We start from the raw sequence: 21,670 nt of genomic DNA, 5'->3' as shown, positions 1-21,670 counted from the left end.
CAGGGCTACACAGAGAAACCCTGTCTCGAAAAACCAAAACCACCAAAACAAAACAAAAAAAGAGCACTGACTGCTCTTCTAGAGAGTCTGGATCCACATGGTGGCTCACTTAATTCCAGTTCCAGGGAGCTGATACTCTCTTCTGGCCTCAGACATACACGCAAGCAAAACACCCAAACACAATCAGCTTGTTTTGGTGATCTCCAAAAAGCAGCTTCTTTGGGCTTTAGGCCCATAGGCCTTGTCAGCTGTCACCCAGCCCCATGCTGCTGGAAATAACTTGTCAGCAGTCCAGCAGTCACAGCCTCCTGTCCACAAACTCTCTCTCTCTCTCTCTCTCTCTCTCTCTCTCTCTCTCTCTCTCGCTTTCTCCCTTCCTCCCTCCCTCCCTCTTTCTCTCTGGTTTTTCAAGACAGCATTTCTCTCTGTAGCCTTGGGTGCACTGGACCAGGGGCATTTCTCTTTTATTTGGTGGAATCCCATCCCTCCTGACAATGAACAGTCTTGTCTCTTTTCAGAGCCAGAGATCTTAGTTATTAAGACTGGGGAATTTAAGCAGGGCGTGCTAGTGCACGCTTTTAATCCCAGCATTCAGGAGGCAGAGGCAGTCTGTGAGTTCGAGGCCAGCCTGGTCTACAAAGCAAGTCCCGGACAATCAACGCTATACAGAGGAAATGTCTCAAACAAAACAAACAACAACAAAAACTGGGGAATTCAGCCAGGCATGGTAGCCCACACCTATAATTCTAGCACTTAAGAGACTGAGACAGGAGGATTGAAAGTTTGAGGCCATCTCAAAAAGCAAAAACAGCTGGCCATGGTGGCTCATGTCTAAAATCCTAGCACTAGGTGATGGTGTAGGGGGGTGAGGGTGGGGAGACATGGGACATGGACATTTTGGAGTTCCAGGCCAGCTTTCATTACATGTCCAGACACTATCTAAAAGGGGGTGGGAGGCTTAAGCATTCAACACCTGCAGCAGAGAGAGGAGGTAGGGCAGCTAGCAGAAACTACCAGCAGCTGAATCAAAAAATTAAGGTAATACTAAGTGATCCAATGCTTTCTGACCTCTACAGGCACCAGGCGTGCATGTGGTGCACATACATACATGTAGGCAAAACACTCATACATAAAAATAGTCTTAAGACAGGAGCAGGCATGATGTGAGCCTTTAATCCCAGCACTCGGGAGGCAGAGGCAGGCGGATCTCTGTGAGTTTAAAGCCAGCCTGGTCTACAAAGAGAGTCCAGAACAGCCAAGGCTACACAGAGAGACCTTGTCTTGAAAAAAACAAAACAAAAATCCTAGAGATTTATGACATTCTACACCTGAGCGCTCTCCTTTTCACTAAATGCCTTTGCAAACATCGACAGCTCAAAAGCTAAGTCTGACACTGAGCAAGTGGAGTAGAAAAAAATCTTGATCCATGCGAGGCGTGGTGGAGGTAAGAGAGTTCGAGGCCAGCCTGGTCTACAAAAGCCAAGTCCAGGACAGCCAGGGCTACACAGAGAAACCCCGTCTCACAAAACAAACAAACAAACAAACAAAAAAGGGTTGTCTTGTTGTTCTCCAACGCTAAGCCCTTACTTCTGCTAACTGTTCTGCCCACCACTTCTGCTCATAAAAGCCTGTCGTCCACCCAAACCCAACTCAAATCTTGCTCCTCTCTTAAGTTTTACCTCCTCTCTCTGCTGCAGTAACTTCCACGTAGCATCCTTGTCGAAGTTGAATTTTTCTCAGTAACATGCGTCAGCCTCCTACCCATTTTGCTTGCTAATTTCCCCTCAACCTGTTGGACAATTCAAGGATTACTCCCAGGGAGTCTTCCTTGACCTCTTGAGCTTCATTCATCTCTATACAACCAGCCCTCAAGACATACTCTCCAGAAAATAAAGGAAAGTTAACGGAGCAGTTCTGAAGAGGCCCACCCTTCTCAATACCACCCTTCCCAAACTTTTCTCAAATACACACACACACACACACACACACACACACACACACTTAAATGAAAGTGGGTCAGGCTCTATGAGTGAGGTCAAAGAGAGCTGACGCCTGAACGAGCCTGCCTCGATTCAAGGTGAACTGTTCCTGTACCTACGCAGCGCCAGAGGGGACAGCCACAGGTGTAGTCGGGCAGTTGTTCCTGGATCCTGCAACCGGGGTGACCCTACACAGCACAGAGACCTGGCACTATCGGGGACCTACGGGTACTGAGCCTAGGGAGGCAGGACCGGCGCCCTCTGTATACGTCATCCATCCGTGCCCGCTAGCTGGCAGCTGATTGGCCCGTAGGCTTAGCTGAAGGGATCGGCGGCGCGTGGGCGGTTGAGCCAACTCCGACTTTCTGTGGACAAGGGTTGCGCTTGGCGGGCGTCCTCGGATGCTGCGGGCAGAAGGAAGTCATGGCTGGGATACCCGCACCGAACAGCTACAGAAAACAGAGTGGCGGCCCGGCGGCTCTCCCTGGTCTGTCCCGGGCCACGGAGAACCCTCCGAGCAAGCGGGCCCGGAGCTTCTCTGAGACCACAGTCCCGGACCCTGAAGACCCATTTGGCGCGCACGCGGAATTTACCGCGGACGACCTAGAGGAGCTCGACATCCTCGCGTCACAGGCCCTGAGCCAGTGTCCAGTCGCGCCTCGGAACCTGCCCAGTGAGTGCCTGTAGGGCCTGTCCCCCGGCGGCCGGGTGGTGCGGACCTCGATACAGTATATGTATGTTGAAGACAGGGTCTCTCTGTGTAGCCTTGGCCGTCCTAGACTCACTTTGTAGACCAGGCTGGCCTCCAACTCACAGAGATCCGCCTGCCTCTGCCTCCCGAGTGCTGGGATTAAAGGCGTGCGCCACCACGCCCGGCCATTATATTTTTCTTGAAACATGGCTATGACCACCTTAGCACTGTCACTGCCCATGTGAAAGGATTTAGATGTTACGCAGCCCACTGTAACCCTTGCGCAGGAGGAGCATAGAAAATGCCCGACAGAGGCAAGAGATGAAAGAGTTTCTTACACACCCAAAAATGTCTGCTAGTTGCCCATAGATTAGGAGTGGCCACAGGCACTAGGCAAGAAGTGCCAACTCTTCTTTCCTACTTCGAGCTTACAGTCTACTTGGGGAAATAAATGAAATGTTGTGAACTGTCAGAAGAGTTTGGTGGGCACCTTGCATCCGTACTCAGCACGGAAAGCATCTGAAAGAATAGGACTATTCCTGGAAATGTGGTCCTCTCTCTCTCCAGGCATTATAAAACACTGATTGCTGACCAGATGTTTTATATGGCAGTGGTTAGGCGCTACTCTCCACCCACTGGCACAAGGCAACTCCTCTCTCTTTGGCGGTACAGCACATATCATCCACTTTACCTTAGTCCATCCCTTCGGTCTCACCTCCCCCATGGAATGTATTCATTTTGTTCCCCATTGGTCTTTAAGGACTAGCAGATCCTATGCCTAGCATATTGCAGTAAATAATATTTATGGTAGATGATAGTCAAAGCCAGTGAAATCTCCTTTCAGCCGTTAGCTGAGACTCTTGGTATTGGGTGAGGATATAAAGGGTATATATTGGGTGAGGTAAGTATAAAGATAGGCTACCAATAAGGATTCTTTATGAGTTTATATCATGTTCTGAGATTGAAAATACTGATTAAAAATTGTTCCCTGAAGCCGGGCGTGGTGGCGCATGCCTTTAATCCCAGCACTCGGGAGGCAGAGACAGGCGGAGACAGGCGGATCGCTGTGAGTTCGAGGCCAGCCTGGTCTACAAAAGTGAGTCCAGGATGGCCAAGGCTACACAGAGAAACCCTGTCTCGAAAAAAACCAAAAATAAATAAATAAATAAATAAATAAAAATAAAAAATTGTTCCCTGGTCTTTCTCACCTTGGCTTTCAGGAGTGATTCCTTTAGCAGTTTATGACAGAGTTGGGTACATACTGAATCCTGAAGTATATATGTATGTATGTATATATTTGTATATATGTATATATGAAATATGTGTGTGTGTGTGTATATATATATATATATATATATATATATATATATATATTTTTTTTTTTTTTTTTTTTTTTTTTTTTTTTTTTTTTTTTACTCCCCAGACAGGTTCTTGCTCTATAACCAGGCTACTCTCTTAAATGTGGGGTTACAATTCTGTGCCACCATTCTCAACTTAATGGGAACTACTTTTTACACAGGTGCTCCTCATAAGGTCTGCCGATTAGATGGGTTATCAAATAGTCCTGTAAGGAAAAACAGAGAAAATGCTCCAGTTAAAGAGGATTTTGAACTAGAAGTACTTCAGGCACAATACAAAGAACTTAAAGAAAAGGTATGTCACTTTTGGGCTTCTTTTGTTTTTGCTAATTGGTTCTAATGCTGAGAGTTAAACCTGGAACTTTACCTTCACAGATGTACACATGGACACTCTACTGCTAAGCCATACTTCCAGCCCTAACTTGTTGTTTGTAGCTAATGCATTCACTTAGGTAGTAAAAAGCATTATATAAAATATATAAAAGTTTTAAAACAAGCATCTAGGTCCTTTGCCTCCCGAGGGACCCTGACACATCAACAGCTGGGACTTCTGGTGTGTCAGTAATAAATTTTACCTATACCTCTCAAAAAAAAAACCAAACAAACAAACAAAACAACAACAACAAAAAAACCAAGCACCTAGCTTCATTCCTCTGAAATGAAAGGCTAGAAAAAGAATGGCTGAAACTTTTTAAAAAAAGTATTTATTTTATTTGCATTGGTGTTTTGCTTGCATGTATATCTGTGAGAGGGTGTTGGATCTTCTGAACTGGAGTTACAGACAGTTGTGAACTGCCATGTGGGTGCTGGGAATTGAACTCAGGACCTCTGGAAGAGCAAGCAGTGCTCTTAACCGCTGAGCCATCTCTCCAGTCCCATAAATGGCTGAAATTTTATTTACTCTGTGTATGTTATGTGAGCCTGTGTGAGTTTATATGCACCACATGCATGCATATGTCTGAAGGCCGAGGGTGTTGGATCCTTTGGAACTAGAGTTACATCTGGTTGTGAGCCACCTGATATGGGCACTGGGAAAGCACCCTGAGTGCACTGTAAGAGCAGGAAGTGCTTTTAGCTGCTAAGCCATCTCTCCAGCATCCACAGCCTATATCTTTATATGAGTAATATGTCTTCATAGTGGTTACTATTTCATTAGTTTTGCAAGCAATCAGACATCTCTCATATGGCTTTTGTAGGTATGTAAGAAATCCAGGCATATAACATGGAAGTTTAGTTTGTGGAGTGTATGACCCATAGCGTTAAACCAAAGCTGAAAGAATCTGTATGTGGCAAGTGTTTTCTGAATATCCATTGGTTGGACATAATTTACAGCTGAAAGCAATGGAAGAAGAAGTCCTACTCAAGAATGGAGAGATTAAAATTTTGCGTGACTCACTGCACCAGACAGAATCTGTTTTAGAAGAGCAGAGGAGATCACACTTACTTCTTGAGCAAGAGAAGACTCAAGCGCTCAGTGAAAAAGAAAAGGAGTTCTCCAAAAAGGTGACCCAGAACAATTGGTTTGCATGCTACAGACAGCGGTTTTGCCTGTTGACTGAATTGCATTAGAAGCAATAACCAAGAGCCGGGCGTGGTGGCGCACGCCTTTAATCCCAGCACTTGGGAGGCAGAGGCAGGTGGATCACTGTGAGTTCGAGGCCAGCCTGGACTACAAAAGCGAGTCTAGGACAGCCAAGGCTACACAGAGAAACCCTGTCTTGAAAAAAACCAAAAAAAAAAAAAAAAAAAAAAAAAAAAAGAGAGAGAGAAAACAATAACCAAGACTTGAGCATGGTGTATGCCTTTAGTCGGTGGCAGAGGCAGGTGGATCTCTAGGCCAGCCTAGACTCCATAGTCAATTCCAGGCCAGTCAAGGCTACACAGTGAGACACTGTCTCTAAGAAATAAACAAAATACTCCGGGCAGCGGTGGTGCACACCTTCAATCCCAGCACTTGTGAAGCAGAGGCAGATGGATCTCTGTGAGTTCAAAGCCAGCCTGGTCTACAGACCAAGTCTAGGACAGCCAGGGCTACATAGAGAAACCTTGCCTCAGGAAAAACAACAACAACAACAACAACAACAACAACAAAATAGAAGCAATAAGCACTGCTGACTGGAAATATTCAACCACTGTTTGTCTTAAGTACTTTCTGGTCTTAGTGAATGTCACATATCTTTCTTCCAGGGGCTTCATTTAGTTTGGAAAAGACTAAGAAGAATCTCTGCTTTGCTGTGGTTGTTAGTCTTGTCAGGTCCACTAGTTTAGAATTTCTAGGAATAAGCTTGAATTAGGGTTCTTTGGTAGATTAGAATTCACTTGACTTGGCTTAGCCAGAAGGAAATGTATTAGCTGCCACCTCCATGGCTTCAGATGACTAAAGCAGATGTGTCCGGATCTCTGTTGTGAGACCCGCTGCTCTCTCAGCAGTGTGTTCTCACTGAAGTGCCCAGGCTTGTGCTCATACATTTCAAATCTCCAGAGCACAGTTCAGACTTGGGCCTCCTCAGTTTGTAATGCTAGCATGGAGGCTGGGATAAAAGGATTACCATAAACCCAAAGCCAGCCTGGGCTATATCCTGAGACTGTTTCAAAAAAACCAAATAAAAGGGGTAAACAAACAAACAAAAAGACTAAGGTTCTCTCATCTCAAACTTAACATTATTAAAGCAGCAGCTGCCTGGTGTTAGTTAAGGTGCCTGTATCCAAAGAGACAATAACTGTTGGCTCTGTTCCTTAGCAATTAAACTTTATTATACAACCCAGCTAGCTTACACAAGAAGGAAAAAAGGTTAAAGGGACAAAAGAGTGAACCTTCCGGTATCCGTTCCATCGGACGGGTCCTTAGGTGTTCTCTGGCCCGCGTGGGAAAAAGCCAAAGAGCTTGCTAGCTAAAACCTCAAAAGCCCCTTCTTAGGCTGGGAGTGGCAGCACACACCTTTAGTCCCAGCACTTAGGAGGCAGAGGCAGGCAGGTAGCTGTGAGTTCAAGGCCAGCTTGGTTTACAAAGCGAGCCCAGGACAGCCAAGGCTACACAGAGAAACCCTGTCTCAAAAAAAAAAAAGCCCCTTCTTATCCATGCTGTCTTAAATACCCTTCAACTCAAAGCACCCCCTATAATCCCTGTCAGTTGGTTTCTTGCTCCACCCGCCCCCACTCCCTGGTTTTCTTCTGAGACAGGGTTTCTTTATGTAGCCCTGGCTGTCCTAGGCTCGCTTTGTAGACCAGGCTGGCCTCCAACTAATGGAGATCCACCTGCCTTTGCCTCCCGAGTGCTGGGATTACAGGTGTGCGGCCACCACGCCCTGACCCATGCTCCACCTCTTGACCTAGGGTTAACTTTATTAAATCCTTTGTACAGAAAGGTCTTGGATTAGTGTGTGCTAGGGCTGAACCACACCGTAACCACCTGTTTACAATGAACAGAAAGTTCTTGGATTAAAGGTGAGAGTTAGGGCTGAACCACCACACAAGAGATAGGGTTACAGTTTACAGTCTCGGGGTTCACAATGGGATCCTGCGACAAGCCGCTTGCATCTGATGGGCTATCCTGCGACAAGCCCCCTTGCATTTCCTCCCTCTGCTTTCCTACTGCATGCATCCCATTACCCAGTTTCCTACTTGCTCGGGACTTTTCTCCCTCCTGTGACCCTCTTTCTGGTTTCATGACACACAAACATACAAAGCTAAGCACACACATCACATACACACAGATTTTGCTAAAACTTCTAGACACTCTGCTGAGACTTGCAGGAAGACCTAGAATTCTGTACTACTAAAGCCAGTTAACAGACAAGCACCAAAACCAAGAGCACAGGACAGGGTGGGCCAACAAAGCATGTTCCTGCTGAGCAAGGGCGTCTACACTCATCTTACGTCATCCTCAGTCCCCGCCCAGTGTGCTGAGTGAGTGTCTGCTAGAGTCACCAGGGCTAGTGAAATAATGGGGCTGGTTTCAGAACCCTCATAAACTGCTTCCACAATAGAGTCTGATGTCTTTCCAGAGTATTTTTCAAGGGGAAGAAAGGCTAACATTTGAGGACATTTATATCACAGCAGACTTTGGTGATATATTTTTCATTGTTTCCCTTTACCAGCTTGAGGTTTTGAAGCTAAGGGGCTTATTATTGGATTTATTTATTTTTGAGACAGACTTACTGTGTGACTCTGGCTGCCTTGGAAGTCAATATATAGATGAGGCTGGTCTCAAATTCACAGATTCACCATACCTGCCTCTGCCTCCTGAGTGCTGGGATTAAAGGCGTGCACCACCACCATGCACCTACTTTTGTATGTATATTATGGTGCTAACACAAATATCTTTCTTTGGCTTCAGCTCCAATCTTTGCAGTCTGAACTCCAGTTTAAAGATGCAGAAATGAATGAGTTAAGAACGAAGATTCAGAGCAATGAGCGAACAAATAAAGTAGCTGCCCCCTCTGCTTCCCACACCAGGTAAGGAGGCGCTGGCGGATAGATTAGTTTGCATTGTTCTGCAGAAAGCTTGACAATGATCTGGATTGTTCTGAAGGAAAGGCATCTTCCTGAAGGGTGTGGGCTAAGTGGTGTGAGCCTTTACAGTACAAATGTTCTCACTCTGGAGTGGTTACTCTGAATGGGGCACTATTAACATTAATTCCTTGAGACTAGAAAAGGCTGGGTAGATAATTTCTTTCTTTTTTTTTTTTAAGGAAAGAAAGGCTAGGGGCTGGAGAGATGGCTCAGTGGTTAAGAGCACCACCTGCTCTTCCAAAGGTCCTGAGTTCAATTCTCAGCAACCACATGGTGGCTCATAACCATCTGTAATGTGATATCGCACCCTCTTCTGGCTTGCAGGAGTACATGCAAGCAGAGCACTGTATACATAATAATAAATAAATAAATCTTTTAAAAAAAAGAAAGGCTTATTTGGCTCATAGTGCGGGGAGTACGTCCATGATGTTGAGGAAGGCATTCAGCTGAGCTGGTCAGGAAGCAGGGAGAGAGGCACTGGTGCGCAGCCCATAACCCGGTTTATTAAATCCTGAACCCCAGGCTAGGGTGTGGCACTAGCCACACTCAGGGTAGGCCTTCCTTCACACTTTGGAAACAGAGCAGGCTTCATTTTTATGTAATTTGTTTAGTTGACATTGCCACCTCCTCCCCAAGCATGAGTGTGTTTCGGTCCTGCTCCTTAAAACGCTTTGCTCATGTGCTATCCTGGACCTGTGTCTTACAGCGCCCCCTTTGCTGCCAGATGCGCTCAGCTTGTTAATGATCTGTGTCCCACTCTCTGCCTCCCACAACAGTATTAGCCTTGAAATTTGATCTCTTTCTGGTATGGAACATTCTCCTGCCTTTGCTCATTTTGGGCAGAGTGTGAATTTTAACTTTCCTTGCCTTGCATTGCTTGGGGTGAGACAGGAGAGATGAGGAAGTCTTTTTTTTTACCACTTTACCCCACAGTAACAGGAAGAAGGCCTGGATGGTGTTCCATCAGTGCTGAGGAGCTCACTCAGTTTTCAGTACACTTTCTAATAGACCCACTTTGTTTTAAAGATACGTGTGTGTGTGTGTGTGTGTGTGTTTTTCAAGACAGGGTTTCTCTGTGTAGTCTTGGCTGTCCTGGACTTGCTTTGTAGACCAGGCTGGCCTTGAACTCACACTGATCCGCCTGCCTCTGCCTCCTGAGTGCTGGGATTAAAGGCCTGCGCCACCACGCCCGGCTAATGTGTGTGTATTTAAAGATTATTATGTATACAGTGTTCTGCCTGCAGGCCAGAAGAGGGCACTAGATCTCATTATAGCCGGTTGTGAGCCACCATGTGGTTGCTGAGAATTGAACTCAGGACCTCTGGAAAAGCAGCCAGTGCTCTTAACCACTGAGCCATCTCTCTAGTCCAGGTATTTACTCTTAATGCTGTGATAGACTCTTTTTTTTTTTTTTTTTTTCGACAGAGTTTCTCTGTGTAACAGCTCAGGCTGTCCTAGATTCTCTTTGTAGACCAGGCTGGCCTTGAACTCACAGAGATGTACCTGTCTCTGCCTAGCATGATAGACTCTCTTTTGAAAGTTTTTGGATCCAGGAACTGATTACTAAAAGTTGGGTGTTCAACATTTAAAACTTTTTTTTTTTTTTTTCGGTGGAATTAGAAATAGTAAGGAGTAATAGCTGGTTTTTTCAGATGCTTAAGAGATTGTGAAAACAAATGCTACCTTTGACACAGACTAACATCTATAATAGATGAAACCTTTAGTCAAAATGTCTGGTCAGGAGACGTTTATGTTAGAAATTTAATAACCAGGTATTTTAAGTGGTTTTCACTTAAAACCACCATAACTTTGCTCTCATAGTTAATTCTTTCCAGCCCTAGGAAAGGCTCTTCTGTGGTTACAAAGTCAGAAGCATGTTCTCCACACACTGGAAAAACAACTTTCCCTACAAAGGAGTCTTTTAGTGCTAACATGCCACTCTCCCACCCCTGCCAGACAGAGGCAGAGGACAAATTTCTGGTGGGCCAAGAGGGTAAGTCACACTGTTAGTAATTGATTGCTGTATAATGGACTTCCCCAACTAGGGCCTAAATAACGATATTTAGGTTCTTTTTCCCAGCTTCTGTGCATCAGCGGTTTGACACATGGAGACCTTATTGAGGCTGGAGAGTCCTTTAAGGCGACTCTGAGACTGTGCTGTGCCACTTACATATAATTAGACACAGCCTGTCTGCCCACCATCAGCCTTTTCAAATCACGGTCACTGCTGTCCTGGGAAACCGCAGCCACATTTTTGGTGACCCAACTTATGGGGCACTGCACAGTAGGTCACAAGCAGGCAGAGCGCAGCAGCTCGGGTGTGAGTCCCGGCCAGACTCCTCCCAGCCTCTGTGGCCTGGCAAGTGCGTCCGCTCTTGTGCTCCACTTTCTCTGTATGTAAACAACTAACTGACCTTTAATCATGGGTTGCCGTGTGAAACAGATGACCACTATTCCCACCACATTGCTTCATGTTAAGGGAGGCAAACAGATGTTCTTTTTAGGGGCCTGGAGATGCTTTGGCTCTGGTTTGGACTGAGTTTAAAGAAGAAATCATCCAATCTTTTACATATTATGTGTAGGAGTTTCTGGAACACCTGTTCTTTTATGGTCAGCTTTTGATTCACATTTTTTTCTAGTTTCAGATAATAAAACCCACAGTCTGCGAGAGAATGCCATGAAGCCAAATGTGCAGGAGAAAATCCCTACTGACAGCTGGGTGCAGAGATCACACACTCAAGGTACCAGAATACCTGCTCTTCTGTAGGAGCCTGAATGGCTCCCTTTTCTTCTGTAACCCACAGAATTGCCTAGGGGAACTGTCTGAGAACCCCGTCCTAGGCATGAGGTTTAGCATGTTCAGGCACATAGGAGTCTGTGCCTTAAAAGAAAAACAAAACAATGTGGTTTGGTTAGATGGCATGGCTTAGTGAGTGAAGGTGGCTATCAGTAAGCCTCGCAACCTGAGTTCAATCCCTGGGACCCACATGATCAAAGGAGAGACCCATTGCTCAAAAGTCGTCTTCTGATCTCCATATGCACACTGTGGCACACATCCCCCGTGCCCATAAATGAAGGAAAAATTTAATTTTAGTTAGGTGTGGTAGTGCATGCCTGAATCTCAATGTTCCAGAGCCAGAGGTGGGAGATATCTATGCAATAAGTACATATGCAGACAGAAAAGTAGGTAGGTAGGCAGAGTGATTGATTGATGGATGGATAGATAAAAGGATTGTCTTTAAAGGCTAAGAACAGAAGGGCCGGGCATGGTGGCACATGCCTTTGATCCCAGCACTCAGGAGGCAGGCGGCCTGGTCTATAAAGCGAGTCTAGGACAGTCAGGGGTAACATAGAGAGACCCTATCTGGAAAAACCAAAAAAAAAAAAAAAAAAAAAAAGCTAAGAACAGGTATGTCCTGCCCCCACAAGTATCATAACAGAGTTCAGTAGCTTATAGGATGGTGAGTCTAAAGGTCACTCACCTCTTCCCCCTGAGGGCAAAGAGTCTCCAGTGTCAGGCTTGTAATCCCAGTACCTTAGAAGCCAAGGCAGGGGAATCATGAATTCAAGGCAGAGAGGGCAACAGTGAGACGTCTCAAAAAAACGAAGGAAGGGAGAGAGGGTGGAAGGAAGGAAGGACTCTCCCATATCAGAACATTCTAGAGTCACCTTGTCCTTTGCAGGTTCTGTTTTGATAAACTTGCTCCTGAAGCAACCGTTGGTCCCTGGGTCATCTCTAAGTCTTTGCCACCTTCTGAGCAGTTCTTCTGAGGGCCCTGCTGGCACCCTCTTGCAGCCACCAGGTCTCAGGTAAGCATGAGACGCCTAGAAAGCTTGTTTGGGAAGTTTTTCACAAGCTGTGAGGTTTATGGCATGTTTGGGGAGGATGGAGAACTTGGCCAACTGACATTTGGGGTCCCTGACCTACGCTATTTTCTTTTGTTTCCAGTAACTTGGCTGGGATTTCAGGCCTCCGAACTGTCAGTTCTCGGGATGGGTCATTTTCCCCTTCTGCCCTGAGAGAAGCACAGGCCTTGGCATTCACTGGATTACATCTGGTTGCCAGGAGTGAGAGCTCACATGATGGAGACCTAACAAAGGGGAGCAGAAGAGTCTTCCCACTCAGCCAGCTTCCTGGAGCTGTGCACCTCCTCCCTCTTGTACAGTTTTTCATCGGTTTACACTGCCAGGCTTTGCAAGACTCAGCCCCAGCTAAGAAGAGTGGGGCACCCGGGGACTCCCCGACACCCTCCCCTTGCATGAGCTCTGGGATTGAGGCCAGCCCAGAGGACTCCACTTATAGCCTGGAAGGCTTCTCTGTAGCTTCGCTTAGCATCCTTCAGCACCTGGTGTGCCACAGTGAGGCAGTCGTCTGCCTGTTACTGTCAGGCATGGACACAGATGCTGCTGCGGCCAGGAAAGGAAACCTACCTCAGCCTTGTGCAGATACGACCTCAGCCACCAGGAAGGATGTTCATGACCAAAAACAGCATCCACTATTGAAGATGCTTCTACAGCTGCTGGCTTTCTCCTCTACAACATCAGGTCATTTTCAAGCCAGTGTCCTGAGCCAGTGCCTCAAAGTTTTGGTGACATTAGCTGAAAATGCTTCCTCTGATTTCCTGCCCAGGTATAAAGAATCACAGGAGGCCTGCTTCCCTGTGGGTCCACCCTGGCCTCTTGAGAGCTAACCTGCGCCTCTTGCACTTTGTTCACCTCTTGCCTTAACACTGCTCAGCTGTGGCTTGGTTCAGGGCGTTCTAAAGTGATGGGAAGGGGCCAGGTAAGCCAAGGCACATGCAATAAGGGTTTGACAAGCCACCGTGGAAGAGGGCCTCGCCCCTGGACAAAAGCTGAGTTAAGAAGCCTTTGAGCCAGCCGGGCGTGGTGGCGCACTCTTTTAATCCCAACGCTCAGGAGGCAGAGGCAGAGGCAGGCGGATCGCTGTGAGTTCAAGGCCAGCCTGGTCTATAAAGCGAGTCCAGGACAGCCAAGGCTAACAGACCCTGTCTCGAGAAAAACAAAAGCTTTTGTGCCTGAGATATGGCTCAGGTGAAGGACATGGAGCACACTGTGTTTAAGTGAGTTCAGGAATGTCTACAGCTGACTTTTGTCCTTTTTTTTCCCCCTCCAAGACTGGATTCCTATGAGTAACAGCCTTAGCTGTCCTGGAACTCACTTTGTAGTACTTGAACTCATAGAGATCCACCTACCTCTGCCTCCCAAATGATGAGATTGAAGGTATGCACCAGCATGCACAGCTGTGTCTACATCATTATGAGTCACGGGTCACTTGTTTGTTTGTTTCTTTTTTTTTTTTTTTCCAGAGCTGAGGACCAAACCCAGGGCCTTGGCACTTGCTAGGCAAGTGCTCTACCACTGAGCTAAATCCCCAACCCCAGGTCACTTGTTTCTTCAGAGAGGTTTGTTGAAAGTGATAAGTCTAGCTTACAAAAAACCCACTGTTATACATTACTAACTTGGGTGTGGGAGAGATGGCTCAGCAATTAAGAGCTCTTACTTTTCTTGTAAAAGACCCACATAGTAACTCACAACCATGTTACCTCCATTCCAAGGAACCCAGTAGGCATGCATGTAGGAAATAAATGAATCTTTAAAAAAAAAAAAAAATTGGGCTGGAGTGATGGCTCAGAGGTTAAGAATGCTGGCTGCTCTTCCAGTGGTCCTGAGTTCAATTCCTAGCAACCACATGGTGGCTCATAACCATCTATAATGAGATCTGGTGCCCTCTTCTGGTCTGCAGACAGAACATTGTATACATAGTAAATATATAAATCTTTAAAATAAATAAATATATATAGTTCTTAACTTGGGAGTTGAGAACATCAAGAGCAAGATTGCCCAGGCTGCCCTCCATCCATCCCTCCATTTGTTTCTCTCAAAGCATGTTTGTAAGAGGCCAATTCCAATGGGGGTGGTGGCACACCACCTAGCACTCAGGAGGCAGAGGCAGGCAGATCTCATGAGTTTGAGGCCAGCCTGGTCTATAGAACAAGTTCCAGGACAGCCAAGGCTACACAGAAAAACCCTGTCTCGAAAAATCAGAACAAACAAAAGAAGAGGTCAGTTTCTATGTTAAAATACTATCATGGCCCAGATGCAGGTTATGTCCTGTCTCTGCCAGGCATCGTGGCCTACGCTTCTAATTCAGCACTTGGGAGACAGAACAGGTTGATCTGAGTCTGAAACCAGCCAGAGCTACACAATGAAACCACATCTTAAGAAACATGTCTTATCTCTGCGCTCAACTTTGTTTGTTTGTTTGTTTGTTTTTCGAGACAGGGTTTCTCTGTGTAGCCTTGGCTGACCTGGACTCACTTTGTAGACCAGGCTGGCCTGGAATTCACAGAGATCCACCTGCAAGTGCTAGGATTAAAGGCATGCACCACCATGCCTGGCTAGCTTGTCTTTTTCTTTCTTTCTTTTTCTTTTTTTAATATATTTATTTATTAGTATGTATACAGTGCTCTGTCTGTACATACACCTGTAGGCCAGAAGAGGGCATCACATCACAGTATAGATGGTTGCGAGCCACCATATGGGAATTAAACTCAGGACCTCTGGAAGAGCAGACAGTGCTCTTAACCTCTGAGCCATCTCTCCAACCCAACTTTCCTTTTTCTTAAAAGTACTTCTGGATCATGTTTCCCACATGGTAGTTTTCGGCCAGTCTTATCTGTCCTAAAGTGATGTATGAAAGTGTATGTGGTGCTTTGTGCAGTATAAACAATACACGGGCAGAACTGCCATTCACAGGCCCAACTTAGACTGGCTAGTTGCTTATTATGTGCTTACTGAATGAATCCCAGAAGCCACACACTCTCCAGGTCTGTTGGTAGACTCCTGTTGCTGTTCTGCTGACTCACAGGGTATTCAGAGCTCCATGTGCTGCCAAGTGCTTTAGTAGCTGGCTCAGGTGACACTACCGACGACGCTGCACTTAACTTCACCCGGAGCCTGGTTCAGTCTAAATACTCAGGCAGTGTTTGTTAAATAATCCCTGTACTGAAGCAGGAAAACTTGTCTGAAATTGCAAACATGTTAGGATAGTTCCAAGCCACTTACTGTGAAAACCATTGCCCACTGCTTTCAGACGCATCCCCCCACAAAATACTCTGTGTGTGCTCAAGATGAACTGCACAGCTTCCTCTTTACCTTCTGGTGAAAGCCAGGGCAGATGTTATCAGGGCTGTAAAGTTGGCTGTGAGTAGCCAGAAAGCCTACAGTCTCTGCTCAGTGTCAGTACCCCTAGCCAGAACATGATCCTGGACTTTTGTAATCTGGTGCTGTGTGCAACTTTTGTTTTCCTTTTTGAAAGTCTCATTACATATCCCTCCCTAGCCTGGAACTTGCTGTGTAGACCAGTCTGGCCTAGAACTGAGAGATCCACCTGCCTCTGCTTCCCATGTCCTGGGATTATAGGTGTCTGGCATAACATTTCATGGTAAAAAGAAGGCCTTCTGGCCAGGCATGGTGGCACATGCCTTTAATCCCAGCACTTGGGAGGCAGAGGCAGGTGGATCGACCTGAGTTCGAGGCCAGCCTGGTCCACAAAGGGAGTCCAGGATAGCCAAGGCTACACAGAGAAACCCTGTCTCAAAAAAACAAAACAAAACAAAAACAAAAAAAAAAAGAAGGCCTTCTGGGTATGAAAAAAATAACTTGGAAACCAAAGGTAGAAACTTTCCAGCTATGTTCCAGGGCCATAGTGGACTAAGTAGGACTGTTGAGCCAGAGAACAACCAAGTTAAAGTGTTTTCCCAGTGATCCATAGTACCTGGCAGCTAAAGATCACCCCAACTTCTTGCCTGTTTGTAGAATGTGCTAATAAAATGGGGCCTGAGAGATGGCTCAGCGGTTAAGAGCACTGGTTGCTCTTCCTGAACCCAGGTTCAATTCCCAGCACCTACATGGCAGCTCACAACTCTCCGGCACCCCAGTTCCAGGGTATTGGTCACCCTCCTAAAGACAAATGCAGGCAGCGAGTGTGGTTAATCCCAGCACTTGGGAGGCAGAGGCAGGCAGATCACTGTGAGTTCGAGGCCAGCCTGGTCTACAAAGTGAATCCAGGACAGCCAAGGCTACACAGAGAAACCCTGTCTTGAAAAAAAAAAAAAAAAAAAAAAGACAAATGCAGGCAAAACGTGAATGCACATTGAAAAAAATCATTTTTAAAAAATGCTGTCAAACAGGTTCACCCCAAATAGTGAGCCTATGCTTTCTAATGACATACAGATGCATAGTCTCTATGCTGAAACACCACATATGTACATACTGGTACATACAGACAGGCTCATGGCTGCTCTCGCACCCCACACTTCTCCCTCATGCTACTGTAGGTGGTGTGGCTGGAGCCGATCAAGCCCTTGGGACCTGGTTCCATGGCTGTACCTGTCCCATTGTCTCAGACCTGAGGGGGAAATGACACTCATTCCTTCATACATACATGTGTATGTGTGTGTGTGTGTATACTTTCACATACACACCTCCATAGTAGGTACCTTTTCTGACAAGTGGTGAAGAATGATTTTCCCTGCTCTGAATGGCCTCAGGATGGCTGTAGCCATGTCCATGCTGTTGCTTCAGAGCCCCGACCACTCCTGATGATAGACATGCTGAAGGTATGGGCCTGCGTCCCTGTTGGAGTGCGGACACAGGAAGGAGCCTGGGGTGTAGCGGGTCCCCTTGCTGATAGAGCCACAGGAGCACCTACCTTCTTCAGGGTAAATGAGGGCTTGTGATGTGGTGGTGAGACATGGGTGCATCTAGCCTAGGCTCATCTCCAACTCATTGTGTGGTGGGTCCTGTCTCTGCCTCCTGAGGGCTGGGATTACAGGCATGTACCTTCTAAGTGACAGCAGCTCTGTAGTGAGGGCTAGTGCCTGTCTATTTGTGGGTCTTGACGCAAGGAGGCGACGGGTCAGGCCAGCATGTGAACCTATGTGGCACTGCAGTGGGTGTCCTTTTTTTTTTTTTTTTTCTTTTTGGTTTTTCAAGACAGGGTTTCTCTGTGTAGCCTTGGCCATCCTGGACTCACTTTGTAGACCAGGCTGGCCTCGAACTCACAGCGATCCGCCTGCCTCTGCCTCCCGAGTGCTGGGATTAAAGGCGTGCGCCACCACGCCTGGCTCAAGTGTCCTTTTGTAAAAAGTCCTCTCTGTGCCCATGCTGCAGGTTCTCCTGTGTGTTGCCCGTGTTGCCACAGTGCCTCAGCTCAGAGCTGCCACTGCTTTGTGTGCTGTTGGCTGTGAAGCTGCTCTCTGTTCTGGTGGACCATGACAGCCTTGCGCAGCAGCTGTGCTCCCACTCAGGTAAAGCAGGGCAGGCTGGGGCTCAACTGTCCTGTAGCGGGAGGGCGGGATTGGGACAGGAACAGGTTCAGAGCCTGTCAAGGGCTTCTGTACTTGTACCCCAGGCTACAGTGAAAAGGGGCCCTGAGTGAGGCTGGCATCCTTTTCAGAAGGCTGCCTTCTCCTGAGGCTACACATGTACATTACATCAAGGCCTGACAAAGTGGCCTCAGAGGCACAGTGGCTACAGCTGGAACAAGAGGTAAGACTTCCAGACACCACTCACCCTTCCCCCCTTCCTAAGAGTCCAGGGTCTCCTTACCTTCTGTGGGAAAACAGGAGCTAAATTCATTTTGGTTAGTCTGTCAGTGACAGATGCACCCTGGGTTACAGTGGTGCTCAGCAGAGTTGCCTGGTATTGCCGCCTGGGCTGTGAGGCCTCATCCCGGAAGAGGTAAGTTGTTGGTGAGATCCAGGTCCCCACTGCTCAGACCCCACTTGTGCAGGCAAGTAGACAAGTGTCCTGCAGGGGATGAGTACCATCTCTTCTTGTTCCAGGTAGTATGGCTCTTGGCCAAGCTGGGTGTGCAGAGCCCTTCCCGCCCTGGCATTGGTTCTGACTGCCAGTGCAACATGGAGGTGAGTGGCCAGGGGCCAACAACGTGGTAGCTCGGCTGGATAAGGGCAGTCCTGCTTCCTTCAAGTGGCCAGGCTGAATAAGTCATCAGACCTCAGTCTGTGCCCCCTCTTACCCCAGGCAGTCAGAGCGCTCACCGTGATGTTGCACAGACAATGGCTGACTGTGCGGCGGGCAGGGGGTCCAAGGACGCACCAGCAGAAGCAGACAGTACGCTGCCTGCGGGACACTGTGCTGCTGCTGCACAGCCTGTCTCAGAAGGACAAGCTCTTTACTGTGCATTGTGTCGAGGTCCTGCACCAGTATGACCAGGTGATGCCAGGAGTCAGCATGCTGATTCGAGCCCTTCCTGACGTGACTGACTGTGAAGGTACGTCAGTCAGCAAGAGGACCCTGTAGCCTTCATGTCCCTCTGCCTGAGGCGCATGAAAAAAGTCAGACTCCTTTGCTGGACTTCAGTGGGTCTCCCCCGCCACCAGAGCCGTTCCTGGCTCTGCAGACATACCTTACTGCTCTGGTTCTTTGAGTATGCTAGGTTGCCCTTTGATCATGTCTGTTGAATTGGCCTTGCTGAGCCACGGTTTTTCCAGAAAGATCTGCCCGAACTGCTTTTGTATCACTTTTGCTCACAGTAGCTGTGGGAGCAAAGCCTGAACATGGAAGGGACTGGTTAGTTCCTGTGATGCTGGGGAGGATGGGTGGACTCCCAAGCCCCAGCCTATCGGTTAACCTCAGAACCCTCTTCCCATTGGCTCAGAGACAGCCCTGGATGACCTGTGTGCTGTGGAGACAGATTTGGACGACTCTGAAATGGACTGTAGCTGAGGGCCTGAGCATCCAGCCACATGGTGGCACCAGCTCCCACCGCTGTCTTTGCCATTTCCACTGATTAAAACTGCAACTCCTGCTGAGAACACAAGCTTTGTTTCCTGTTTTGTGTGGCTGAGGGAAGGATAGAGCCGACTGGGAACTAGCTTGATTACAGGACTTCCCTTGCCTCCCCTGTTGGAGTGGAGACGATCCCTATGGTAACTGATTTGCCTTGAGGAAACACCCTGCCCCTCTTCCAGGAATCATCCTGAGTCATGACTCTGGGCTGGGGCCATGGGGAAAACCACTGTAGTGTAGCCTAGGAGGCAGCCCTTTCCCAGGAGGGAAGGCCTTGGAAAGTGGGTCAAGGACTAGGGGACAGGAAGCCCAAGGCAGAGACTCAGGCATGTTTGAATCCTGGAGACAACCCAGTTTAAGTGGAGCACTAGTCCAGTTTTTCAGCTAGCAGGGTCACAGCTGTGGCTCTAGGAAGGCTTAGGGAGGGAGGGGTTTAGCATGCGAGGGCCAGGCCTGGCTGACTAACAGGCAGGGCGGGCCTTGTTCAGGAGGCAGGCCTATGGGTGGACAGTTTCACTTCCTGAGCTACTGCTGCCAGCGGCAGAACCGCCAGAGTGCCTTGCTGCCTGCTTCTCGGTAAGTGTGGCCCTTAAGGTTATGGGATAAGGCAGAAAAGGGCAGGTTTCCCTCACCTTGAAGGGGGTCAGCACTAGGGAAGGGCAGTTTGCCCATCCCACAGGGAAAACAGCCCTACCATCCAGCTTCTTGCTCTGAAAATGGGCCCTGGGTAGAAGCTGAGGGGAAGAGCTGAGCTGTGTTTCGGCCCACCCCCCACCCCTACCCCCGCCACTTTATAGACCTTTCTGCTGCTACTCATCTACCCCTGCTCCTCCTCAGGCTCAGCATGGGCTCTCAGGCCCTGCCCCATGGTCCCATGCAGACACTCATCTTCTTGGATCTGGAAGCCACTGGCCTGCCTTTCTCTCAGCCCAAAATCACAGAGCTGTGCCTGCTGGCTGTCCACAGATATGCCCTGCTGAACACCTCCGTCTCTGGGGGGAAGCCACCTCCAGTGCCCAAACCACCCCGTGTGGTGGACAAGCTCTCTCTGTGCATTGCTCCAGGGAAAGCCTGTAGCCCCGGAGCCAGTGAGATCACAGGTCTGAGCACAGCTGAGCTGGAAACCTACGGGCGTCAACGCTTCGACGACAACGTGGCCAGCCTGCTCCAAGCCTTCCTGCACCGCCAGCCGCAGCCCTGCTGCCTTGTGGCCCACAATGGTGACCGCTATGACTTTCCCCTGCTCCAGGTGGAGCTTGCTATGCTGAACGTGACCAGTCCTCTAGACAGCACCTTCTGTGTGGATAGCATCGCTGCCCTAAAGGCCCTGGAACACGCCAGCAGCCCCTCAGAGCGCGGTCCAAGAAAAAGCTACAGCCTGGGCAGCATCTATAACCGCCTGTATGGGCAACCACCAATGGACTCACACACTGCTGAAGGTGACGTTCTAGCCCTGCTCAGCATCTGTCAGTGGAAGCCAGAGGCCCTGTTGCAGTGGGTGGACAAACATGCCAGGCCCTTTAGCACCACCAAGCCCATGTATGGTATTGCAGCCACTGCTGGAACAACCAGCCCAAAGCCACATGCTGCCAATGGAAGTCCCAGCCATGGCAGGGGCAGGCGACGCAAGGATTCTCCTCAAGCGAAGGTCCCAGAAGCCTCATCACAGGAGGGGTTGCTGGCCCCACTGGGCCTGCTGACCTTCCTGACCTTGGCAATAGCCATACTGTATGGACTCTTCCTGGCCTCACCTGGGCTGTAAGCCAAGAAGGAAATACGACTAATAAAGACCCTCATAGCACTGACCGGTACTTGCTGCCTCCATTTCTTTGCAGCCTGGGCCTCTGGCCATAATCAGGACCCTAGGGACGAGGTACAGTCCCTGTCTTTTGGTCTCTAAGCAGGGTAATCAAACCTATTAGGCTAATTAAGGTAGAGGAGAAACAAGTCCAAGAGGTAGATAGAAACAGTATTTGGTGTCAGCCAAAGCCAGCAGCCCAGGCTCTGAAGAAAGGGGAAAATGGGTCCAAATGTTTGCATTTATTATAAACCAGGTGCACAGAGCCTGGATGCTCAGAAACAGACCAGTACACACAAAGCTAAGACAGCTGGAGGAATAGCAACCAACAGGGAACACCGCGGCATTCATGTCTGGGCCCACCTTTGGTCCAAATCCCTGGCCTTGGTGTCCCTGCCGCTAGGACAGACTGGGCTGTAGTACAGGAGTCGGGTATGAAGCTGGTACCAAGGGAAGCTGACTGTCAGAGGGCAGGCTCCTCCAGGAACCAGGGTAT

The 21,670-nt window shown here is 48.1% G+C and overlaps 2 protein-coding genes across 4 annotated transcripts; both read left to right on the top strand.

The window, feature by feature from the left end:
* Window positions 1-2,371: 2,371 nt before the first annotated feature.
* Atrip (ATR interacting protein) lies at window positions 2,372-19,393 on the top strand. 2 transcript variants are annotated; one of them, XM_051140342.1, is made up of 13 exons: window positions 2,372-2,652; window positions 4,190-4,323; window positions 5,361-5,531; window positions 8,365-8,483; window positions 10,376-10,533; window positions 11,180-11,281; window positions 12,224-12,350; window positions 12,490-13,170; window positions 17,736-17,872; window positions 18,022-18,113; window positions 18,410-18,490; window positions 18,609-18,858; window positions 19,246-19,393. In XM_051140342.1, the coding sequence occupies exons 1-13, from the start codon at window positions 2,403-2,405 to the stop codon at window positions 19,311-19,313; spliced, it is 2,370 nt and encodes a 789-aa protein (XP_050996299.1). In that variant the 5' UTR covers window positions 2,372-2,402; the 3' UTR covers window positions 19,314-19,393. The 2 variants fall into 2 exon arrangements, with proteins under 2 accessions (XP_050996299.1, XP_050996298.1); XM_051140341.1 differs by lacking the exon at window positions 2,372-2,652 and having other exon boundaries at window positions 4,153-4,323; window positions 18,025-18,113.
* On the top strand, window positions 19,373-21,581 carry Trex1 (three prime repair exonuclease 1). Of its 2 annotated transcripts, none has more exons than XM_051140354.1 (2): window positions 19,373-19,516; window positions 20,214-21,581. In XM_051140354.1, the coding sequence occupies exon 2, from the start codon at window positions 20,221-20,223 to the stop codon at window positions 21,136-21,138; it is 918 nt and encodes a 305-aa protein (XP_050996311.1). In that variant the 5' UTR covers window positions 19,373-19,516; window positions 20,214-20,220; the 3' UTR covers window positions 21,139-21,581. The 2 variants fall into 2 exon arrangements, with proteins under 2 accessions (XP_050996311.1, XP_050996310.1); XM_051140353.1 differs by lacking the exon at window positions 19,373-19,516 and adding an exon at window positions 19,743-19,952.
* Window positions 21,582-21,670: the final 89 nt, after the last annotated feature.

The sequence above is a fragment of the Acomys russatus genome, chromosome 32 (assembly GCF_903995435.1).
Source record: "Acomys russatus chromosome 32, mAcoRus1.1, whole genome shotgun sequence".
Lineage (NCBI taxonomy): Eukaryota > Metazoa > Chordata > Mammalia > Rodentia > Muridae > Acomys > Acomys russatus.
Note: the sequence above shows the minus strand (reverse complement) of the source record. Positions and strands in the feature narration are given on the sequence as shown.